The 24,440-nt window shown below is 44.9% G+C and overlaps 1 protein-coding gene across 2 annotated transcripts in view; it reads right to left on the bottom strand.

Moving 5' to 3' along the window:
- The window catches only part of SLC38A6 (solute carrier family 38 member 6), an 88,933-nt gene that overhangs the window by 60,579 nt on the left and 3,914 nt on the right, over positions 1 to 24,440 (bottom strand). For both annotated transcript variants that reach the window (XM_053259473.1, XM_053259463.1), the window contains exons 2-5: positions 19,341 to 19,471; positions 17,778 to 17,851; positions 10,820 to 10,872; positions 8,126 to 8,165 (exon numbers count right to left, since the gene is read on the bottom strand). In XM_053259473.1, the coding sequence (XP_053115448.1) occupies positions 8,126 to 8,165; positions 10,820 to 10,872; positions 17,778 to 17,851; positions 19,341 to 19,471 (298 nt within the window). The remainder of the gene's footprint in view (positions 1 to 8,125; positions 8,166 to 10,819; positions 10,873 to 17,777; positions 17,852 to 19,340; positions 19,472 to 24,440) is intronic.

Here is a 24,440-nt window from a genome sequence, read left to right as displayed (position 1 = left end):
ACTCAAAATAATAGTTATTTTTTTAAAAAAATATGTGTTGCTTTAATTGATTCAGCCTCAGTTAGATCCCAAGTTCAAAAGTGCTGCTCTTTATAAAAATGTATTTATTCTACCGTTATTTGCTCTCTACATTCCTACTGGTCAGTCTATATGTACAGAGTGATTCAACCCACAAGCACATTAATGGTTTCTCTTTTGAAAAAAGTATTGGTTGCTGACATATTGCACAAGAGTACATCGGTCTAGTAATGCTGCATATGTGCAAACTGTGTTACACAAGGGTAAGTCCATTCTTTCCAATGGGCATACTCTGATGTGACACAATCCACAGAATTTTTGTGTTCCTGTAGCTTATGCAAATACAACATAACTAGGCTGAAGTACTCTTGCGTAGTATGTCAGCCACGGCTCTTTTATTTTATGTATGTACCGGTATTTAAAAATCCTGGGACTATTCCCTGTGTTACAAAAATAACACCTAATTGATCGTAATGGCCCCAAATTGTTCAAGTAAATTTGGAGACGGCAAGCCTGCCCTTAAATTAAAGCAGAGCTGGAAATCCTCAATTTAAAACAATAAGTGTAATTAGCTTTCAAGCCAAACACAAGCTGCTGAGGGATGAAGGGGTGAGCACTGAAATTAGCCTAAATCCCTCTGTAAACAATCCATGCATGTGGAAAACACAGAAGCTACTTAAAGGATTAATTTGGGCAGACCTTTACCAAGAAAGGGATGCCCCCGGGGCAGGAAACAGCAAGGTGCCCTTCCCCTTTAGGTGTCTGTTTATTTCCAAATGGTTTGCAAAGTATGTGCAATGGTGACAGGAGAGGCCATACTTCTGACTTTCCTCCCTTGATCTGCCTTTTTACTTCCCTTGATTTGCAGTTCTTAAACACACCACATGCAAGAAAACACCTTTCCCGTTTTGATCACATCACCCCTGGGAGTCAGTGCAGATGAGGCTCAAAATGGTGAGGTTGCCACCAGCTCCTCTGGTGGCTACTCAGGGATGGGCCTTCTCCAAGGCGCTCCCTGCTGCCATTAGAGCCTTCCCATCCCCGACAGCTTTTTAAAGGAACTCTTAAGAAGCACTGGTTCATCCAGGCTTTTAATTAGACTAAAAGGATTTGTCATTGTTTTAATGTTTGTCTTAATCTGTGTTGTCTTATTGTAAACCACCCATAGTTTTGAGTGGTAGATAAATATGAGAAATCTATAAATAGAAAAGTAAAGTGTGCCATCAAATCGGTGTCAACTCCTGGCGACCACAGAGCCCTGTGGTTTTCTTTGGTAGAATACAGGAGGGGTTTACCATTGCCTCCTCCTGCACAGTGTGAGATGATGCCTTTCAGCATCTTCCTATATCACAGCTGCCCAATATAGGTAGCAGGGATGCGAACCGGCAACCTCATGCTTGCTAGGCAAGTCATTTCCACACTGCACCATTAAGAGGGTAAGGTAAAGTGTGCCATCAAGTCGATTTTGACTCCTGGTGCCCACAGAGCCCTGTGGTTTTCTTTGGTAGAATACAGGAGGGGTTTACCATTGCCTCCTCCCACACAGTATGAGATGATGATTCAGCATCTTCCTCTATCGCTGCTGCCCAATATAGGTGTTTCTCTGGGAAACATACCAGTGGGGATTCGAACCGGCAAAACGTCTTCTTGTTAGTCAAGCATTTCCCCGCTGTGCCATTAGGTGGTACCAAGCCATTAGGTGGCTGTATAGAAATAGAAGAGTCCAAGAAAGTTGTTCACCCACTTGTCTATAAAGGGGTCTGGAAGTAATTTGCATCACACTGATGGCCTGAAAGCAGGAGGGGAAGAGAGATAAAGAACAATGCCTGGTTGCCCTAAGTTGGCTCTTACTTGCCATAGGCAACCAGACAAGTGGATATTTATAAGCCTGTCTTACATCCTATTTTACTGAGAGGACACTGAGTAGGTAACAGCACCACTCTCCTTTGCAATCAACCTGGCACCATTTTGGTCAACGACACCAAGTCTCACACACATCACAACCTGTGGTCAGTACACATAAAGCACAGATCTGTACGCAGGTACAGTCATTCACATGTCATGCTGAACACAGCTACAGCAGTGCATTTCCTGTGTGCAGCATGCCCTTGAGGGAGGGACCCATATCCACCCAGGTTCACTTTTAAAATAAATGCAGGTAGTCATTCACACAAAAATAGGTATGTGTGCACAGACATCTGGACATAGGTACCAGTTTTCATGAGCCGTCTGGGATCTTCTAGATGCCGGGGAAACAGCTCGGTACCAGAAGCTGCAGGAACTGGAGGATGCCACAGCACACTCCATACCACGGAAACCCTACTACACACACACACACACACACACACACAAGCATCCTTGCACTCCTGCAAGGCCTCTCAGGAGGTGGTGGAGCAAATACAGTGATATGCCTCCTCTTCAAAGAGTGCTTCTATAAAACCCAATATATGCGCAATACATTCAGAAATAAAAGAGTAAATCAGCTAAATGAAAAACAAATGTTGACAAACAAAAAAGCTATTGTCTAGACTAGTATTAGAGAGGATACAGTTTGTCTCCAAGAGAAAAGCAAGAGGATCTTGAAACGCTCCTGAGCTTTGCAATGCATTCTCTGCCAAGATGCAGAGTTTGACTTTCTTGTCCACCTTCATAGGAACAGAGGTTGCTGCCTTAAACTGAGTCAGATCACTGGTCCATCTAGTTCAGTATTGATTACACTGAGTAGTAGTGGCTTCTTCAAGGTTTCGGACTCAGGGGTCTTTCCCAGCCCTACCTGGAGATGCTATCAGGGCTTGAACCCAGCACCTTCTGAATGCAAAGCAGATACTCTTCCACTGACCTATAGTCCCAACTGCTAAGGGGAACATTTCACAGTACTCATATGTAGTTACCCATCCAAATGCAAACCCAAGTGGACCCTGCTTAGCAAAGGAAACCATTCTTGCTCCCTACCACAAGACCAGGCCACCTAATGGCACAGCGGGGAAATGATCTGATTAGCAAGCCAGAGGTTGCTGCTTTGAATCCCCCTGGTATGTTTCCTAGACTATGGGAAACACCTATTTTGGGAAGCAGCAATATAAGAAGATGCTGAAAGGCATCATCTCATACTCTGCGGGAGATGGCAACGGTAAACCCCTCCTGTATTCTACCAAAGACAACCACAGGGCTCCGTGGTCGCGAGGAGTCGACAACGACTCAACGGCACACTTGACCTTTACCACAACACCAGCTCTCCTCCTCCTCCTCCCTTCAGGAGAGCCTTGAAGTCACATTTCCTTGTTCAGGCATTTGGTTACATAATTTCAAATGTTAATTTTAATTCTCTTTGATCATTCATTTCAAATTTGGATTCTGACTTTATTGCATTTGTTTGTATACCGCCTGGAGACCAAGTGCTTAGGAGGTATAAAAATGTGGTAATAAACAAACAACAACAACAGTAAATACTTATATACCACTTTTCGACAAAACTTTCCAAAGCGGTTTACACAGATAAACAACAAATAAATAAGAGGGATCCCTGTCCCCAAAGGGCTCATAGTCAAAAAGAAATGTAAGATAGACACCAGCAACAGTCACTGGAGGTCCTGTGCTGGGGGTGGAGAGGGCCAGTTACTCTCCCCCTGCTAAATAAAGAGATTCACAACGTTTAAAAGATGCCTCTAAAATCTTTTAAAAACATTTTTAAAAGATGATCCCGTTACAGACTTGTCAACAAAAAATGTAGTGCTATAATAGCTCAATAGGTTTTAAGATCACTTTTTCCTCTGGAAAGTCAGAATCTCCATCATTCTCTAATTTCTCTCACAGCTGCTGCCCTCCTTTGAAGGGGAACCTTACAAAGGTTCCCCTTCAGTTCTGGCTCTTAATTATTTTCTGGAAAAAAATTTGGATATGTCTATTCTCCAAGTGACCAGCAGATGGCAAGACAACAGCATTGCGAGGAGCGAGGAGCTACACCCTTATAGGATAAAATATTCCCACTACAATCAAGACTTTCCCTCTTTTATTCACAAGGAAATGAATATATATATATTCATCCCAGCCACTTTATGTTTCTTCATGTGTAGAAAGAATCAGAGCACCAGATCCTTAATCACTTCTAAGGCTGGGAGAGTTAAGATTCTACAGATAGCTTTACACAACCAAAACCTGGCTCTATTTTAAACGGCCCCTAGTAAACATGTTTCTCACATCTCACATCATATCTAAGTAAGTAAATATTTGCTAGTGGATCAGCTAAACCCTTTCTGCACTGTAGATCATCAACTCACTTTATCTTTTCTTCAGAAAGCATTAACAGAGAAAGCAACTTTGTCCATTTTCTAAGAGGGACAACGTTTCAAGGGAATATTATTTCTTGCTGCTTAGGATATATTCTCCCTCTCACATGTACATAGGAACATGGGATGCTGCCTCCAAGGTCCTTTCCAGCTCTTTCATTCTATGACATCTTGTGGCAGTGAATTCCAAAGGCTAACTATGTGCTGCGTACCAAATTACTCACTATTCTGAATCAATTGCTGGTCCATTCCATTAAGGGGAAGAAAAAAGGGGGAAAAATATCTCTGTCCACTCTCTCTATGCCATACTTTTAAAATCTTCTATCATGTCCCCTTAAATTCCCCCACCAAACAACCCCCCCCCCCCCAAATTCTCAAGCCTTTATTCCGGCAGTTCTTTTCTGCACCTTGTGCGGTTGATCTCTCAATGATCTTAGTTTGTGCAAGCATTTGAATGGGTTTAACTGGTCAAAGAACTGTAAAGGTTAATTTTAATTCTGTTTTAATGTTAATTTTAAATTCTGATTTTATTCTATTTGTCTGTACACAGCTTGGAGACCAAGCATCTTAAAGTGCACACAAGAGATGTAATTAAACGTTAAAAATGAAAGAATATGGTCAATGTGATCTGGGAATGTCGCTTGGTTATGGCAAGGTGACTCCTTTTGTAGTGACTTTAAAGGTAAAGTGTGCCGTTGAGTTGGTGTCGTCTCCTGCCAACCACAGAGCCCAGTGCTTGTCTTTGGAAGAATACAGGAGGGGTTTCCCATTGCCTCCTCCTGCGCAGTGTGAGATGATGCCTTTCGGCATCTTCCTATATTGCTGCTGCCCGATATCGTTATATAGTTATAGTTAATTAATCAGAAATGAAAATGTTTGGCAGATGTGTCCCAGGTTCCTGAAAGCTAGGCTTATTGCAAAGGATGGGATAACTAGTCTGATAACACCCAGCGTGCAGGAGCCAGGCCTCTAGGGTTGCTCGCGAGTTTTATTAAAAGTGACACACAGAGAAGGTTATGAACTGTTAGGAAGAGGAGGAAATATGACTCAAATTTCCTTTGACCGGCACACTCTTGTTCTGGGTCCCAGGTCTGCCTGACCCTTCACGGCTTACCCCCAACTTATTTAATGATGTTTATTGAGAGGTCCAGTCAAAAAAGAAGAGGAAATTAAAAAAATTTGTTCTCTGCCATGTAACGTCACCCCAAACCGGTATGAATAAATAATCCTTCGTCCTTGGGATTAGTGTGTTCACACTTCTGTCTGGATTTAATAGCAAGAGCTTGTTAGTCTTTATAACGCAACCTGTCCTACAAGGAAGGCCATTAAACTGAATTATGAAAGCAAGTGGCCTAGTTCTAGGTGTGTGTATGCAGCGACTGACAGGGTGGTGCAAATTTATGCAACTGCACTGCTCAGCAATTTTGGCATCTGCCTCTTGATCCTTCCAGTTTATATTAAGAATCCTCCTCATACAAGGCACGTGGAAATGGTCAAGCGACTTAACATGAGGGCAGCAAACTGCCTATGGGTTTATCTACACCAACTTGTTCCCCGGGGACATACATGGGGAATGTACGTGGGGGTATACGTGTTCCCCTGGGACATAAGTGGGGAACATATGTGGGGAATGCATGTTCCCCTGAGACGTACATGGGGAATAATATGTGTCGTATTTGTATATACGGGGGGAATGCGTGTTGTCCCCCCCGGGACATATTTTATTTTATTTATTTATTTATTTATTTATTTATTTATTTGATTTTTATACCACCCTTCCAAGCTGGCTCAGGGCGGTTTACAATTAAAAAACAGAAATCATTAAAAACAATTAAAATAGAAATACAAATATAAACATCAAATTTAAAAACATCTTAAAAAACAATTAAACTATCAAAACAATTAAAACCCTGAAAACCAGGTTAAGATTAGAACAGTTAAAACTAAATTTAGAACCCTGAAAGGCCAGGCCAAACAGATGGTTTTAAGGGCTCTCGTGAAGGACAGCAAAGAATTAAGATTACGAATTTCTGCCGGGAGTGCATTCCACAGTCCAGGAGCAGCCACAGAGAAGGCCCGCTTCTGAGTCGCCACTAGACAAACCGGTGGTAACTGGAGACGGACCTCCCCAGATGACCTTAACGTGTGGTGGGGATCATGTAAATGTATGGGGGGGAATGAGTGTGTGTCCCCCCCGGGACATACAGGGGGAATAGATGTTCACACCGATCATGGGTGGAGTGGCAATCAGCGCTCCACTTCTTGAAGGGGAATTTGCTTCCCTCATTATATTCCAAGTAATGTCTTATTATTTACCCTATTTTTGTATATATAACCTACGAGTTATACTTTCCTCCCCTTTCCCACGATAGGGAGTGTTAGGAACTAAGTGGGTGTGGATTACAGAGAAATATTTTTACCTTGTTTTTCCTTGTTGTTGGGCAGGCGAGAACTGCCTGGCTAGCCATGCCAGGCTGTACAGCCTTCCCTTCTGCAGAACAGCTCCACAACTTTCCCCACTCGCCTCTCCCCGGCAACTGTCCTGACCCAAGAGCTGGGACAGGGCCTTCTCAGTCATGGCCCCCCACTTTGGAATGCTCTCCAGGCTGGCATCCACTCCTCCACCTCCATCACCATTTTTTACAAAACAAGTTAAAACGTGGCTCTTCAGCCAGGCTTTTATATGAGAGTACAGATTTTTCGTGCTGCTGCTTTGTGTTTCTGCTTTATATTGGTTACTGTTACAGTTTCATATAGGTTTTAAAACTTTTAAATAGAGATATATTATATTTAATATTTGTACATTTTGTATTTTAATGGGGTATTGTTTTTATTTATACTGTAAACTGCTTAGGGATTCTTTTAATGAAACGTGGTATAGAAATCAAACAATAAATAAATAGCAATAGCAATAGCAATAGCAATAGCACTTACATTTATATACCGCTCTATAGCCAGAGCTCTCTAAGCGGTTTACAATGATTAGCATATTGCCCCCAACATTCTGGGTACTCATTTTACCGACCTCGGAAGGATGGAAGGCTGAGTCAACCTTGAAATAAATGCATAAAACTCTTCCCCACCCCTTCCCACATCCTGTCCCACTTCCCTTCGTGCCTCCCCAGTGTCTGTTTACTTCTTTGGCTCCTGCACCTTTCAGAGGTGCCACTCAGTGCCTCCTGCCCCACCTCGAACTGCCGGATTGGTCCGCAGTTTGGCGAACCGGTAAGAACCGGTACACCGGACTGCAGACCAGTCCAAATTCAGACTGTGAACCAAACCACGGTCCATGCTCACTCCTATTGCATATCAAACGCAATTGTGAAATATTTTGCATAAGGGAGGACAAGGGGAAATAGATCACTCCTCCCCTGGGAAAGGATTGGCAAAGACATACTTTGACCTGCAGTCATGGAGAAGAAGAGTTGACAGGACAAAGGCCTCAGATATTCCAGTTTGGCAGCCAAAAGGATTTCATGGGGAGCCAATTTTCAAAAGACTACACTAGACTTGCCTAGGTAAATATATCATAACCTCTGACAGCATACTGCTGAAGTGTCAACAAATGTACAGATGATAACATAGTTCCAAAGTTCACGTTTCATATTCAGAATAATTAGGCAGTGGCTGGAATTGGGAAGACGCAGAATATCCAAGGAGTCAAAGGCAGCCGAGTACAACAAGATCAAATGGCTACACCTCTCCTTTATTCTTCCACTGTCTCATATGTAGAGTGTATAATTGCTTTCAAGGCAGCTCTGTGTACTTGTACTGCAAAGGATCCTCAGTGCTATTAATTACTGAATTCTGACATTTCTTACCTCCAATATTCTGTATAATGATTGTGCTGGCCACAAGAACCTACCAAAACAATAAATTATGTTAGGAAAAACAGAACCATCATTTCACACCAGCCCTAAATCATATTTTGAGCAGGAAGCAGTGAATTAATGCTAGAAGGGAAGATGTCTGAGAAAAGGAGGCAAGAAAAGGAGGCAATAATAGTCTTAACTTTTTAAAAGGATACAGTTAAAAATGACCAATGAAGTCTGCTCTGGCTTGGATTTGCCTTTACATCAAAACATTTGGAAACCATAGGAGGACAATTCCAGGTGATTCATGATATACTGTATAACTACCACCAATTCAAGCGTCAGTTAATAGTTTGAGAACCCTCATGCTCAGGAAAATGAAATGCAGATGTGTGCAACTGAAAACTCACATTAGTGATGGCCCTCTGACTCACAACAGGTTTGTCCTAAACAAGTTGTCCAGCCTGGGTCCAGATACAACTCAGCAGTTCCAGAATTCACACAGAGCTCAGTGCACACGGAAGATGCTACTCCTTCTTAAGCTTTTATTTATTTGTTTTTCTGGTTTTCAGTTTGTTTATTTATTTAACATATTTTTATACCACCCAAAACTTACGTCTCAGTTTAGAAACAAACCAAAGTGGTTAACAACAATTAAGAACACAACAATAAATGAAACCACAACATTGAAAGCAAATACAGGAGAACTTAGTTATTTGCAGTTCCGCATATTCGTGGGGTGTCTAACAGACACCCGTTTCCAGTATTTGCGGATACGATAGGTTAAAATCCATATATCCGCAGTTCCTAGAGGGCCAGAAGTGACCACAGAGGTAACTTCCGCCCTCTATTTTGTCTAGAGAAGCCATTTTGTGGCTCATTTCTTCACAAAACCAGACTTCTGCTCCAGGACGTTTTGACACATTTTGTCATTTGGGGTGCATTCCTGGGCACAGGGGGGACCAGGAGCACACCACAGTAAGTTCTGGGCCATTTTTGGCTGTGTGTTTTTTTAAAATCCTACCCTGGAAACTAACCCCATTTTCCGCATAATGCTTCATTACTCGCGGTTCCGTTACTTATGGTAGTAGGCAAGGAACGGAACCCCTGCGAAGAACGAGGTTCTCCTGTATAACAAAAGAGAGATGAGAGCAAAAGTTGAAGCAAAGAAGCCCTCCCCCAACCTGTTGAAACAGACCAATAGGCAAGGCCCAAGACCTTGCGGTTCCTTGCCCCATGATCCTGGGGGGAGCCAGCACTGACCCCAGAACACTTGGAAAGGCCAGCAGCCTCTCCTCCTCTCCCGGTGCTTTCTGTACACTCTGCAAGGAGTGTGAGGAGAGCTGCTCTGACGGTGCCCTGCCCTGCTGGTGCCCAAGTAATCTGCTTCCTGAAGTGACTGTCGGTCATCAACCCTGAGTCCGACACGGAGGAATCCCAGGATGACCCCTGAGACAGACTCTGACCGAGATGACTCACCGGACGAAGCAGACTTCAAGGGGCCCTCGACTCCACCCATGGAAACGCAGCACCTGCTGACCCCCTTCACACACCTTTGCCTGTGCCATCGGAGGAGGAACTAGAAGCTCCTCAAGCCCCACCAGCAGCCACCCAGCGACGCCACAGCTAGTGCTTAAGAAACAGAGCATAGCCCCTTTAAGCCACTGCAGACCTGGGCAGGGCTGCAGGGATGGCTCTGTATTTAAGGCTTCAGTTTGCCTCCACCATTTGCTAAACAAGTTGTGGACGCGTGCTAACTCGTTCCTATTCTTGGATTCCCTGGCTTCTGACCCCTTGCTGGTTTTCGGACTTCGACCCTAATGGACTGATCTTTGGCTCTTGACCTCCTGCTAGTTTGACTTCGCCTTGCCTGCCCCAATGGACTGACTTCTGGCTTTTGACCCCTTGCTGGTAACTCTGACTTGCCTGCTCCCATGGTGTGCTACATAGGAACTGAGGAAGCTGCCATATACTGAGTCAGACCATTGGTCTATCTAGCTCAGTATTGTCTTCACAGACTGGCAGCGGCTTCTCCAAGGTTGCAGGCAGGAGTCTCTCTCAGCCCTATCTGGAGATGCTGCCAGGGAGGGGACTTGAAACCTTCTGCTCTTCCCAGAGGGGCTCCATCCCCTGAGGGGAATATCTTACAGTGCTCACACTTCTAGTCTCCCATTCATATGCAACCAGGGCAGACCCTGCTTAGCTAAGGGGACAAGTCATGCTTGCTACCACAAGACCAGCTCTCCTACCCATACCTGATCCACCCAGGGACGACACAGTCTCACTGCCTCATAAAAGGGCTGAACCGTTTACAAAAGTGCCTAAAAATGGAAAGAGCATCTTGAACTTCTCAAATGAAGTGAATTCCAGAGCCCGGGGCCTGCTACAGAGAAGACCCAATCGCATTTGCTTGACAGCCAGAGCTCAGAAGGTGTTGACACTCAGTCCAGAGCCTTCCCCGGAGTTCTTAACAGGTAGGCAGAGCTGGAGAAGAACAGACACTTCCTAACACATCTCTTGCATGTACAGAAGTCTGCAGAGCTCTCTCGACTACAGCTCCCGTAGTTTAAAAATGCATCACTCCTTCCTCATTGCCCTCTGGAAATCAGCCTATTTACTGGAACTATGATCTCAATTAAAAAGAAAAACAAGCAAAAGGATTGCATAAGACAGGCTGAGTAATAAGAAAGATTGGGTAATTACCTTTCCCGGTGATCCAAATGCAAAAAGACCAAGATCTTCGTAAGAAGTGGCAGCTGTTGAACATAAATAAATAAAAAATCATATTCAGTGGCAAATTAAATATATACATTTATCTATCTATCTATCTATCTAACATATTTTTATACTGCCCAAAACCTACGTCTCTGGGCAGTTTACAACAAAATAAAAACAGAAAGTAAAACATTAGTTAAAGACAAAAAGTTTAAAACATTACAACAATTTAAAAAATTTAAAACAATATTTTAAAACAGCATTAAAACAATTAAAACAATATTAATTAAAAGCCTGGGTTCATATATGAAGTAGAATATTATATCTCACCTTATAATGCATATATCAAGTACCATCTTACTTGATCTGATAGATCTTGATTCAAAAGAATATCTTGAAATACACATTGCAAACATTTGGTAGCAATAACTACAATAACTATCCTTTTTAAATCTCTTTCTCTCTATCCTTTTTAAATATCATCTTGCCCTTCAGTTGTGGAATAAATATCATATCACTCCAATCTACCAATCTCTCTTGCTCATCCTCTGGTTCTTTTCCAATGACTCCCTGGGAAATATAGTTTCTCCAAATACAGCAGGAGCAGAAAGGTGCTCGGCACTCCTTAAAAGAGGGGTAGTGTTCCAGATGTGGTTGAACTACCGCTTATTTGACCATTGTGGCTGGTGATAATGGGAGTTTTAATCCAACAGCATCTGGGGACCTATGGTTGAGAAATCCCACCATAAAAGAATATCCCGAGTGCCTGATTAATGAATAGGTTATCACTTTTTGTGTTGGGCAGTTCACTTCCAGTCCAGGTTCAAGACAACCAATGGATTTTACTAACCCTACAACAACTCTGAACCTTGTTTTTCAGTTCAGGTTCACTTCAGCTCCCAAGGCTTTAATGCAGGGATGTCATATGGACATAGGAAGCTGCCATATACAGAGTCAGACCATTGGTCCATCTAGCTCAGTATTGTCTACACCAGGCCTGCTCAACTTAGGCCCCCCAGCTGTTTTTGGACTACAACTCCCATAATTCTCAGCCACAGCAGCCAATAGCCAGGAATTATGGGAATTGTAGGCCAACATCTGCAGGAGGGCCGAAGTTGAGCAGGCCTGGTCTACACAGACTGGCAGCGGCTTCTCCAAGGTTGCAGGCAGGAGCCTCTCTTAGGCCTATCTTGGAGATGCTGCCAGGGAGGGAACTTGGAACCTTCTGCTCCTCCCAGAGCGGCTCCATCCCCTGAGGGGAATATCTTACAGTGCTCACATGCAGTCTCCCATTCATATGCAACCAGGGCAGACCCTGCTTAGCTAAGGGGATAAGTCATGCTTGCTACCACAAGACCAGCTCTCCTCTGCTGGCCTATGGAGCTTCATGGTCCAGGGAGCAGATAATTGGCTGTGACAAGCTGCCTCCGCCACATTTCCCCTGCCACCCCACTGTACTCCACAGAGATTTTCCTTCCTCTCTGTTGGGAATTCTCTCTGGTAAGAGATACCCTTCTAATATAGCAGAATGCACAGAGGCAAAACACAGCGGAGTCTGCCCAGGCATGCGTGTATGCTGACAGCAAAAATAACTTGGAGCCTGTTCACAGTTTCAAATCAATATAAGGAGTCTTTATTAGTGAACTCCATTCTCGATAGTAAAGTGGAGAGATAGGATCTCTAATCTAGCTAGCTAGCTGGATGCAGATGGATGCATCTCTGCAGTCATGGTGCAGGGAGAGGGGAGCTTGCATGCTGCAAGGGAGAAGGAAGGGAAGAAGAGGAAGTGGCCAGGCAGGAAGGAAGTGTCCCTGAGAGTAGCAATCTACATATCAAAGGGATAGTGTCAGAGCAGTAGAGAAGGGATGACCAATGTCTTGACCTCTCTAGCCCTCTGACTCACTAGTCTGTCCCCCTCTGTCATTGAGACATGAGACAGCACAAAGTCCTTCACTTTTAACACTCTCCAGGCTCCAAAGTGGAGTTTCTTTCCCTGAGGTCACCAAACCCGCACTCCAGGCCACCTGAGCGAGGGACTTGGTGGCTCCCATGGGTTCATGGGGCCAGTGGCGGGAAGAGTCCTGCAGCAGCACCCAGTTCTGGACAGCGCCCAGAGCACAGTCTGGTGTGTATCCCCATTCAGGGTACAGGCGGTAGCGGGGCTCTGGAAGGATAGGGAATGACTCATATGGCCCTCCCTGCCTGCTGGATGGGAGGGATCCTTCTTAGCCCCACCCCTACACCAGGGAAGGGTCTATTCCTTAAAGGGGCCTCGGCCAATTTCTTATGCACCAACACTTTCACTTCATGGAATATTATTCACAGATATATGAACTAGTAACACACAGGGCAGGGCATGCCCCCACATAGTGGAGAGACCTTCCGAGGGAGACCCACCAACCCCATTCTATTGCTTTGTTTTGCTAGAGATACAGATCTTTCTGTTTCCAAAGGTATTTCAGAGCTGATCCAATAGACATCTCCTTATCTGTTTTGACTTCCAATATAATAATTGTAAGGTAAAGTGTGCCGTTGAGTCGGTGTTGACTCCTGCCGCCCACAGACCACTGCGGTTGTCTTTGGTCGGATACAGGAGTGGTTGACCATTGCCATCTCCTGTGCAGTATGAGATGATGCCTTTCGGCATCTTCCTATATATATCACCGCTGCCTGATATAGGTGTTTACCAGAGGGGATTTGAACCGGCAACCTCTGGCTTGCTAGTCAAGTCATTTCCCCGCTGCGCCATTAGGTGGCTATTATAATTGCACTGCACTGCATAAGAAGCTGCCTTCTATGGAGTCAGACCACTGGTTTGTCTAGCTCAGTGCTCTCTACTCTGACCGGCAGCAGCTCCGCTGAGTTTCAGGCAGGGGATCTTTCCCAGACCTACCTGGGTAGAGACAAAACCTAGAATGTTCTGCAGCATGTGCTCCTGCACTGAGCTATGGGCTCTGCCCTGATGTTCTTGTGATATTTTTTTTTCATTCATGTACTGATCTTGTGATTTTTATATTTTCCAATTTTGTAGCTGACTTCATTTTCAATTTTTTAAAAACATTGCCTTATTGGAATTTCTATGGAATTTCTATGGAAAGGCTATCACCTTTCCATAGCTTCTATGGTATGATCCCCATCGCTCGTTGAGGTCATCTAGAGAGGTCCGTCTCCAGTTACCACCAGTACGTCTGGTGGTGACTCGGAACCAGGCCTTTTCTGTAGCTGCTCCTGGCCTATGGAATGCACTCCTGGCAGATCTTGTGGTAGCAAGCATGACTTGTCCCCATAGCTAAGCAGGGTCCGCCTAGGTTGCATATGAATGGGAGACTTGATGTGTGAGCACTGCAAGATATTATTCCCTTCAGGGGATGGAGCCACTCTGGGAAGAGCAGAAGGTTCCAAGTTCCCTCCCTGGCAGCATCTCCAAGATAGGGCTGAGAGAGACTCCTGCCTGTAACCTTGGAGAAGCAGCTGCCAGTCTGGGTAGACAATACTGAGCTAGATTGACCTATGGTCTGATTCAGTATCTGGCAGTTTCCTAGGCTCACCGTCGGCCTTTAAGAGAGCCCTAAAAACCTATTTATTTGGCCTGGCCTTCTAAGGCTTTTAAAGTGTTGTTTTTTAAAAGCATTTTAATTGGTTTTAAATGGCTTTAATCGTTTTTAAATTTTTTAATATTGTTCTTAGCATTGTGTTTGAATTGTGAGTTTTATGTCTTTTAAAAAAGTTGTTGTACACCACCCAGAGCCTTTGGATGGGGTGGTTTATAAATCTAATAAATAAATAAATAATCACTTCAATAAATAATAAATAATTCTAACATTAAAAAGCAACAACCAGGCCCCACCTCAGTCACTTAGACGTAGATTGTGTGCCTGTAGAAAACAGGAGCAGCAGCCTCTGAGCAGAATCAGGTCAGGGTCAACTGAGTGACCAGAAAAAGCTATGGGAAATAAAAAGGAGGAGGAAAGAGAGAGGGGAATGGCTTCACACAACACGAGCCCTACTCCTTAGAAAAAGGAAAACGGAGGCACTCAGAGATTAAAATGTAAACGGCATGACAAAAGGACAGCATGGCCAAAAAATACTGGATAAGCTGTACTGAGATTTGTACCCCACCCCCTTCCACAAGGTCAGGCCGGGCTGCAATAATGAAACAATGAGGTTAGCAAAGATAATGCTGACTCAGTCTCTCTCGCTCTCTGTCATGTGCAGAAGCAGGCAGAAAAAAGGAAAAAAATGAGGAAGCAGAATAAATACATCGCCTTGATGATTTGGGGGCCTCAAGAAAGCAAAAAAGATTTTCAGGGTGGAACAGGGCATTGCTTGACTGGAAGATTGCTGAAGTCAATACAGGAGAGGGTTCTTGTCTTTTTAACAGGCCAGTCCTAAGCACGGTTACTTGAAATTAGGTCCCACTAGGGCTCAGTGGCGCTATCTTTGGGTTCCACAGAGCTAGCTTCTTCGTAGCAAGCAAGAATTGCACTGCTACGACACAGGGCCACAGATACGAGGGCTGTCCTTGTGACCATTAAGTGGGTAGGACAAGGCCCTATCCAAGTTCAGGAGCTAAAAGCTAGGTGGAGGAGGGAAAAGTGAGTTAAAAGAGAGCCTAGTGGGTAGAGTGTTGGACTAGGACCGGAAAGACCCGAGTTAGAATCCCCATTCAACCATAGGAGCATAGGAAGCTGCCATATACTGAGTCAGAACATCGGTCCATCTTGCTCAGTATTGTCCACACAGACTGGCAGCGGCTTCTCCAAGGTTGCAGGCAGGAATGTCTATCAACCATGAAACTCATTGGGTGACTCTGGGCCAGTCATGTATCTCTCACCCTAGCCTACCTCACAGGGTTGATGTGAGGATAAAAATAACCATGTACTCTGAGCTCCTCAGAGGAAGAGTGGGATATAAAACCTCTATCACATCTCTAAAAGTCTCATCCACATACCTCTGACTCTCTGAGCATCTCCAGATCAGCCACCTTGGCTTCGAGGGAATGAACTTGTTCTCTGAGAACCAAGAGTTCCTTGCACTGAGGACACACCCACAACTTCTGCCCATTGAGCAGACACTTATACTGGTCCATGAGTTATATTAGTCCATGACTGTGTAATCCTTGAGTCTTCCTACTAATTCTGTAGCTAGCCTCCGCTGGTGGCCATTCCAGTAGATGTGTTCACATGACCATTACGTGGGTAGGACTTACCCACGTAATGGGTAGGACTTACCCTAAGTTTGGGAGCCACTCCCAATTTCCAGTCATGTGTGAGTTAAAAGCTAGGTTGGAGATGGGGAAAGTGACTGTGTGCGAAGCAGGCCCTTGCCCCAACAACCTCATCCTACGCAGCTCGTTCCCCCGAAGTCAAGGTGGCTGATCTGGAGGCGCTCAGAGAGGTATGTGGATGATGAGACCTTCAGGGACGTGATAGAGGCATCCCACTCCCAGGCTGATGGCTCCTCTGTGTCATGGAGAATGAAAGCCTTGGGGAAGGAGGACATCATTCCAAGGAAAATGCTTCATTAGAAGGTGCCCCTTCTGTGGATTATGAGCCCATATCCTCTCGCTCAGGGGATACTCCTCCAGGGGGTGGAGGCCTCCTAGTAGTGGCCAATTCAATCGTTAGGAGTATAGAGAGATGTGACTTGCCTACCTAGTGCAAAGGTTGTAGACATCATGCGGCGTCTAGATAGAGTGTTGGGCAGTGCTTGGGAGGAGTCAGTTGTCGTGGTGCACATTGGCACCAACCATGTTGGGAAATGTAGTTGGCAGGTCCTGGAAGCCAAATTTAGGCGGCTAAGTAGCATACTGAAGTCCAGGACCTCCAAAGTAGCATTCTCAGAAGTAGAATGCGCTTTTTACTTCATTCAAAAATGATCTAGAAATTGGGGTAAGCAGTGAGGTGGCCAAAGGAAGGGGACTGAAAATACAACTGCTAATATCATAGTGCCCTTATACAAAACTATGGTGTGGCCACATTTGGAGTACTGCATACAGTTCTGGCCACCATACCTCAAAAATGACATTATAGAATCAGAGAAGGTACAGAAGAGAGCCACTGAGATGATCAGGGCCTAGAGCACCTTAACTACGAGGCAAAGCTGCAACACCTGGGGCTTTTTAGTTTAGAAAAAGGACGAATGAGGGGAGACATGGTAGAAGTCTATAAAATCATGCATGGTGTGGAGAGAGAGAAAAAATGTTCTCCCTCTCTCATAACACTAGAACCTGGGGTCATCCCATGAAACTGATTGCCAAGAAATTTAGGACTGACAAAATGAAGCATTTTTTCACACAGCACATAAACAACCTATGGAATTCTCTGCCACAAGATGTGGTGACAGAAAACAGCCTGGATGGCTTTAAGAGGGATTAAGATAATTTCATGGAGGACGTTTATCAATGGCTGCTAGTCTGAGTGCTAAAGGCCACCTCCAGCCTCAGAGGCAAGAGGCCTCTAAATACCAGGGGGGCTGTTCTTATGTTCCTACTGTGTAACCCACGGTTGGGAATCCTTGCTCTAGAACATGCCATGAAACATGAATATCTGCCATATCCTTGGCAGATACGGGTGATTTTTCCCAACAAGCAAGGCAACATGGAAAAGTCGCCTGAAAGTAGAAAGTTTGAAAATCATGGCTTTTCATCCCAAAGAAACAGCAATTTATTGCTCACATTACACTGATCACACTAATGGTCCAGCTCTTGAAATGTATTTTGCAAAATCGGACTGTACTCCTAGCTTGCCTGTTCTGATGTACGGGGCCGTCCTGAGAGCCCTGGCGGTGTGCGGGGCCCGGGGCAAATCAGCCAGTGTGGGCCCCCTTCCAGTTAATAATAATAGGGGTTAAAAGAGTGGGGCCCGAGGCGGTCGCCCTGTTTGCCATGCCCTAAGGACAGCCCTGCTGCTGTAACCCCTTAAAGCGGCATCCTTCCATCACTTACCAGTATGGATGCACATACTGAGCAGGAGGTATACAGAATAAGCAGCGAGGACGGCTACAATCAGCAGCAACACGCTAGGAGAGAAAAGATCCACAGTCAGGGCCATGCTCAAAATAATATACACTGGCTGACATTCAGGCTAAGTCATTCAATAGTACTACTCAGGAGTTACTGTAAAAGTCTACTTAATTTCAACAGGACTACTCAGGAGTAATCAGCCTGGATGTCAGCCACTCTCTTTAACACAGAGAGCTGGGAGGCTGTATTTCACCAGCAACACACAGAAATCATAAGACAAATTTCCTCATTTTATGTTTCAGAGTGGCACAGCATGATTCACACAGTTGCTGGTTACTCAGTATTTTCCACGTTCTGCTTTCCTTTGGGCTCTCTGCTGCATGTTAAATTAGATCACTTTATGACCCTCTCATGTAAGGCAACAGAAGTAGAATTGAACCACTTTTTTTTCTTTTTGCCATTCTGGGGCCTTTATTTGGATTTCCCCCTCCACTCTGGAACCTAGCCCCCCCTTTACCCATAGCTGTAATGCCTCATTCCTGGTGGTTCTGTTACTTGTGGCAGGAGGTGAGGAATGGAACCCCTGTGAGTAATAAGCAGTGTTCCCTCTAACAGGGATCCCCAGATGTTGTTGACTTCAACTCCCAGCATCCCCAGCTGCAATGGCCTTTGGCTGGGGATTCTGGGAATTGTAGTCAACAACATCTGGGAATCCCTGTTAGAGGGAACACTGGATGAGGTTCTCCTGTACCAATTATTGCATCATGTCACATCATTACTAATACATCCAGGTAGAACGGTCACCAAGGAAGACAGCTCTGGGAGGGAAAGAGATACAGATACAGCCCAGTGAAATAGTGCTAGAAATTGCAGTTCACCCCACTGCCCTTTCACTATCACAGACTGGATCACAATGTCTTCTTCAACCAAGTGATTTGTATGCCAACAGACCCAACAAAGGTGCAGAGAGAGGTTCTTGGTGTCTGACTCATGAAGGTGGAATGTTCTCTCCTGGAGATGAACCAAAGCCCAAACATGGCCTTTTTGCTTTGAATAAGTTTCTGGTAGCTAGAATTAGGCTGAGTTGGGAATGTAACATAACTGGCATCTTAGACAGCATTTTAGAAGAGAGCCAGCATGGTGTAGTGGCTAGAGTGCTGGACTAGGACCAGGGAGACCTGAGTTCAAATCCCCATTCAGCCATGGTACTTGCTGGGTGACTCTGGGCCAGTCACTTCTCTCTCAGCCTAACCTACTTCACAGGGTGGTTGTGATGAGAAACTTAAGTATGTAGTTCACCGCTCTGGGCTCCTTGGAGGAAGAGCGGGATATAAAATGTTAATAATAATAAACATCTGTAATGATGCTTACAAAATTTGTTGCAGCTTTTAAAAAAAGCTTTAAAACACACACACACACACACACACACACACACACACACACACACACAAAATCTTGAGGTAAGGGGTTAATAAAAGAAAATTATATACAGCACTATAAAGTCTCTCAGAATGTTTAAACATATAACTGACACTAGAAACATACCTAAATCCAATTATCCCCGTCTTGGCCATGACATAAGCTAACCCAAGTATCCCGCTGCCCATTATAGCATTCATCAAATTAAACACCGAGAAGCCAAAAGAAGTACCAGATGACTCTTGGTTGAAAGATCTCTGTAAATAATGGAACCAAACAGAATGTTACATGACAAATTCTTCGTCAGGGGAAGGACAATAATACAAAAACAAAGCAAATGCAGATTGAAAAAGCCGTTTAACTCATAAATGCAAATGTCAAAATACCTTAAAGGCAGGTGCCCAGCATGCAAGTTACTTCAAGACCTATTAAAACTACAAATGATGGCCATTTAGAATATTTATGTCCCACCATATCCTCAAGGTTCAGGATGGATTAACACAAGTTTTGAAGAAAATTAATGGGCCTGTCTCTCTTAAAGGGCTCACCGCAGAGGTAAACCAGATAAATGGATTCGAAGAACAACATCAAAAGGGAAACCAAGGAAGATCAAATCTGAAATACTTTTTAAAAGAAAAATGTTCTGAAAAGAAGAGATTTCTGATGCTGGAAATCACGTGAACAAAACATGAGCTTCCAACTTTCATGTTGGAAACTCTGTTCATTGATCTCCTAAGTGGCAATAAAACCAGGAAACTGACCTTTCTTAGGCTAAACCAGAGCCAGCCCTGTTCTGCGGAATTTATCGGAGTATCAAAAACTCAACATAAATAGCATTTATTGATAAAAACTGGAAGATCTCTAGTCTAATGGGCTCCAAGGGCCTGTGGAGAGCAATGTGGACAATTTTCAAAAATCTTCTTTGTGGTGCAGCGGGGAAATGCTTAACTAACAAGCAGAAGGTTGCCCGTTTGAATCCCCGCTGATACTATATCGGGCAGCAGTGATATAGGAAGATATTGAAAGGCATCATCTCATACTGCGCTGGAGGAGGCAATGGTAAACCCCTCTTGTATTCTACCAAAAGAAAACCACAGGGCTCTGTGGGCGCCAGGAGTCGAAATCGACTTGACGGCACACTTTACCGCACCTTACTGTGGAGTTATGGGATGCCTTTTCCTCCCGTTTATTTGCTACAAGAGGGTTCTATATTGCTGAAAAGATACCAGTCCTGTTGGTTCTCAGAGCCCAGAGGCACAGAGATACGGGAAATACCTGATCTGGGATTCATGAGGCTTGTTCACACAACCAGACATTAAGTGGAAGGAGGCAGGGAGCATGATTTTCTGCAATGTCTCAGATGGGCAGGGCACTTTTTCTCCTACCTTGTTCAGAAACTGATTATGGAACCTGGGTAGGATGCACCCATCCTACCCGACTGAGCCTTAGTAGATAATCACACTCCCTGCCTCCTACCTTGCTTTGTACTTGCACACAACTGAAAACTGGCAGCACGCGCTTAGCAGTCACATGAACAAGCCTTTTCTCTGTGAGCATATGAAGCTATCTTAAGTCAAATCACTGCTCCATCGAGTTCAGTATTGTCCTCACTGGCTGGCACTGGCTCTCCAGGTTTCAGATGGGAGTTTCTAATACTTTTATTTGGAGATGCCAGGGACTGAATCTGGTGGTGTCTACTCTGCACCCAAAGCAAATGTCCTTCCAATAAGCCTTTTTCTTCCCAACCCTCAGAGAACACAACTGTCTGGTCTGTGACCTTCTTCAATACGGACTCTAGTAGGGATGTGCATGAACTGGTTCATGCACTCCTGGGAGGGGCGGGGGGGGGGGGCTTTAAGGGCCACTTCTGGTATGACCCTGACCAGGGCTGCAGGGAGATATGCTGTAGCTCCACACCAGTAGTTTTTGAGAGAGTGCTGGTGGGGGGGGAAGGTAAGAGCACCCTCCTCTCCCCTTAAAGATCCCCCGCCTCTGAACTGGCTCAAACGCTGGACTGCTGAACCAGTTCGGCACTCTGTAAAAGGCACGCCGAACCAGTTCGTGCACATCCCTAGACTCTAGCCTCACTGGCGTCAGAGCGATGCCTAGTCTACAGGCCTCTACAGCTAGATGAGGTTCTATCCTGTGGGGCCAGGTGGGATCCCCTCCACACCTCCCATGGAAGTAGGTAGGGCAGTTCTGGAGTTCTATGAAGTTGTGGAAAGTCCTTTTGGGATGGGGTCATACATTCGAATGCCTGTCTGTTACATGGAGGAGCTATGGGGGGGACGGCATTTGTTCTGTAAAACTTTAAGCCAAGGGTCTCAAAACACAGTCTTCCGGATGTTGTTGGGAGTTCATTCCCCATCATTCCTAGCCACAACAGCCAGTAACATAGGCAACTGCCATATCCCAAGTCAGACCATTGGTCCATCTAGTTCAGTATTGTTTACAGACTGGCAGCAGCTTCTCCAGGGTTGCAGGCAGGAGTCTCTCTCAGGCCTATCTTGGAGATGCTGCCAGGGAAGGAACTTGGAACCTAGATGCTCTTCCCAGAGCGGTCCCATCCCCTCTTACAGTGTCCACGTGTCATCTCCCATTCAAATGCAACCATGGCGGACCCTGCTTAGCAAAGGGGACAATTCATGCTTGCTACCACAAGACCAGCTCTCCTCCTTACAAGACCAGCTCTCTCCTCCTGGGGTAAAGGTAAAGTGTGCCATCTAGTTGGAGTCAACTTCTGGTAACCAGAGACTTTGGTAGAATACAAGAGAGGTTTACCATTGCTATCTCCCGCATAGTATGAGATGATGCCTTTCAGCACCTTCCTATATCACTGCTGCCCGATATAGGTGTTTCCCATAGTCTGGGAAACATGCCAGCGAGGATTCGAACCAGCAACCTCTGGCTTGCTAGTCAAGTCATTTCCCTGCTATGCCATTAGGTGGCCCTCCTGGGGTAGCTAGAGATAATGTACAGTAAGTTCTAGGCCAACATCTAAAGGAAGACTGGAGTTTGAGACTCCTGCTTTGAGCAGCAGAAGAAATGTCTGGTATGTTAGTGTTAATGAGCTGAGCAACATCACTGATCAGTGAACTGCCCGTGCCATGAGTTATATGTGGTTAGAAAATGTCCTGCATGCTGGGATTCTCCCATGGGATATGGGGCACACCTGTACCTTGGACTAATGCAGTGAGGAGAGCCAATGCACTCATTCCAGAAGGCTGAGAAGAGCCTACCATAGGGCTACTGTATATATGGGATGTCGGACAGCTTGTGCCCATTGTATGGAAACGTGACAAATGACTGTGCTCTGGGGCTGTCTTGAGAGATGGGCCATAGCTCAGATCTACCAGCAGAAAGTCCCAGGTTCAAGCCTTGGTATCTCCAGGTAGGGCTGAGGAAAGATTCCTGTCTGAAACCCTGGAGGACTGAATTAGATGGATCAAGGGTCAGACTCTATGTAAGGCAGTTTCCTACACCCCTATGAGAGGTTGGGAGGTGTTTGTGCTGTGAACAGTACAGGACTGGAGCAGTGTTCCCTGTAACAGCGATTCCCAGTTGTTAACTTTTTGACTGATTGCCGTCAAGTCGGTGTCGACTCTTAGCAACAACAGAGACAGATTCTCTCCAGGATGATCTGTCTTCAACTTGGCCTTTAAAGGTCTCTCAGTGGTGCATTCAGGGCTGTCGTGATCGAGTCCATCCACCTTGCTGCTGGGCATCCTCTTCTTCTATTTCCTTCAACCTTCCCCAGCATTATGGATTTCTCAAGGGAGCTGGGTCTTCACATAATGTGTCCGAAGTATGCTAGTTTGAGCCTGGTCATTTGTGCATCAAGTGAAAATTCTGGATTGATTTGTTCTGTGATCCATTTGTTTGTTTTCCTGGCTGTCCATGGTATCCTCAAGTCTTCTCCAACACCAAAGTTCCTAGAGATATACACATCAGGTGGTATAGAAAAGTGATAAATAAATAAAGTTCAAAAGCGTCAATACTTTTTCTAACTTGCTTCTTCAAAGTCCAGCTTTCGCATCCATAGAGTGCCACAGGAAAAACCACTGTCCAAACAATTCTAATCTTTGTAGGTATAGACACGTCACGGCATCTACATAAATATCCTTTCCAAGGCCTTCATTGCAACCCTACCAAGTGCTGGTCTGTGGTGTATTTCTTGACTGCTGGATCCTTAACTGTTGATGGTTGATCCTATAAGGCAGAAGTTATCCACCACTTCAATGTCTTCATTGTCAATTATGAGGCTGGTTACTGCACCAATTGTCATTAGTTTAGTCTTCTTTACATTTAGTCGTAGTACAATTTTTTCATTGTGCTCCTTGACTTTCATTACTAGAGCTTGCAGATCATCCGCATTCTCAGATATCAGAGTGGCGTCATTAGCATAGCGCAGGTTATTGATGCTTTTTCCTCCAACTTTAAAACCACGCTCATCTTCTTCCAATCCAGCTTGACTACAGCTTCCATACTCCCCAAGCAAAAGCTATTGCAGCTGGGGATTCTGGGAGTTGTAGTCAACAAAGGGAATCCCTGTTAGAGGGAACACTGGACTGGAGAAGTATGCATTTCCATTCTACAGGACTCTGCAGGGCTGAGAGGCACCACAGAATACAAAGTTGGACTAGAAGACCTGGATGGACTCTTCCAGTTCTAACATCCTGTGAGCCTATGAATGTTTGTACTACTAGGGCTGAATAAAGTGTGTCCATTCTGTGGGGTTCTATGAAAGGCTTCTGTGAAGTCGAGGGTGGGGTATCTATTCTATAGGACCCACTGAGCTGTGAAGCTTTATGGGCCTATGCAGTGTAACTCAGCAATGCTAGGAAGGGATCCTTTCCCCCCTGGGGTTCTAGAGAAACACAGGCAAGCTAAATAGGTCCAATAAGTAACAAGCAGGATTTCCTATGGGGAAACCATAGGGAACCGTCAAGCTGATAGTAGGGCTATATAACGCTGAGATAAGAACGGCTGTGCACATCTTTTATGGAGCTGTGAAATCTCAAGTGGCTCAGCTGTGGACGCTTGTTTTATTGGGCTAAGTAATTTCGGGTGGCTCTCAGAAGGTGAAGGGACTTTCTATGCTACAGATGAGCTTGGAGGAGGGAGAGATTTAAGCCCATTCTATGGGGCTGTGAGGCATCAGGAGTCGGGGCCATGAGTGAGGAGGCGGCTCTCAGGAGATGTGGATTCAAATCTCCACACAGCCAT

The sequence above is a fragment of the Hemicordylus capensis genome, chromosome 1 (assembly GCF_027244095.1).
Source record: "Hemicordylus capensis ecotype Gifberg chromosome 1, rHemCap1.1.pri, whole genome shotgun sequence".
NCBI lineage: Eukaryota > Metazoa > Chordata > Lepidosauria > Squamata > Cordylidae > Hemicordylus > Hemicordylus capensis.
Note: the sequence above shows the minus strand (reverse complement) of the source record. Positions and strands in the feature narration are given on the sequence as shown.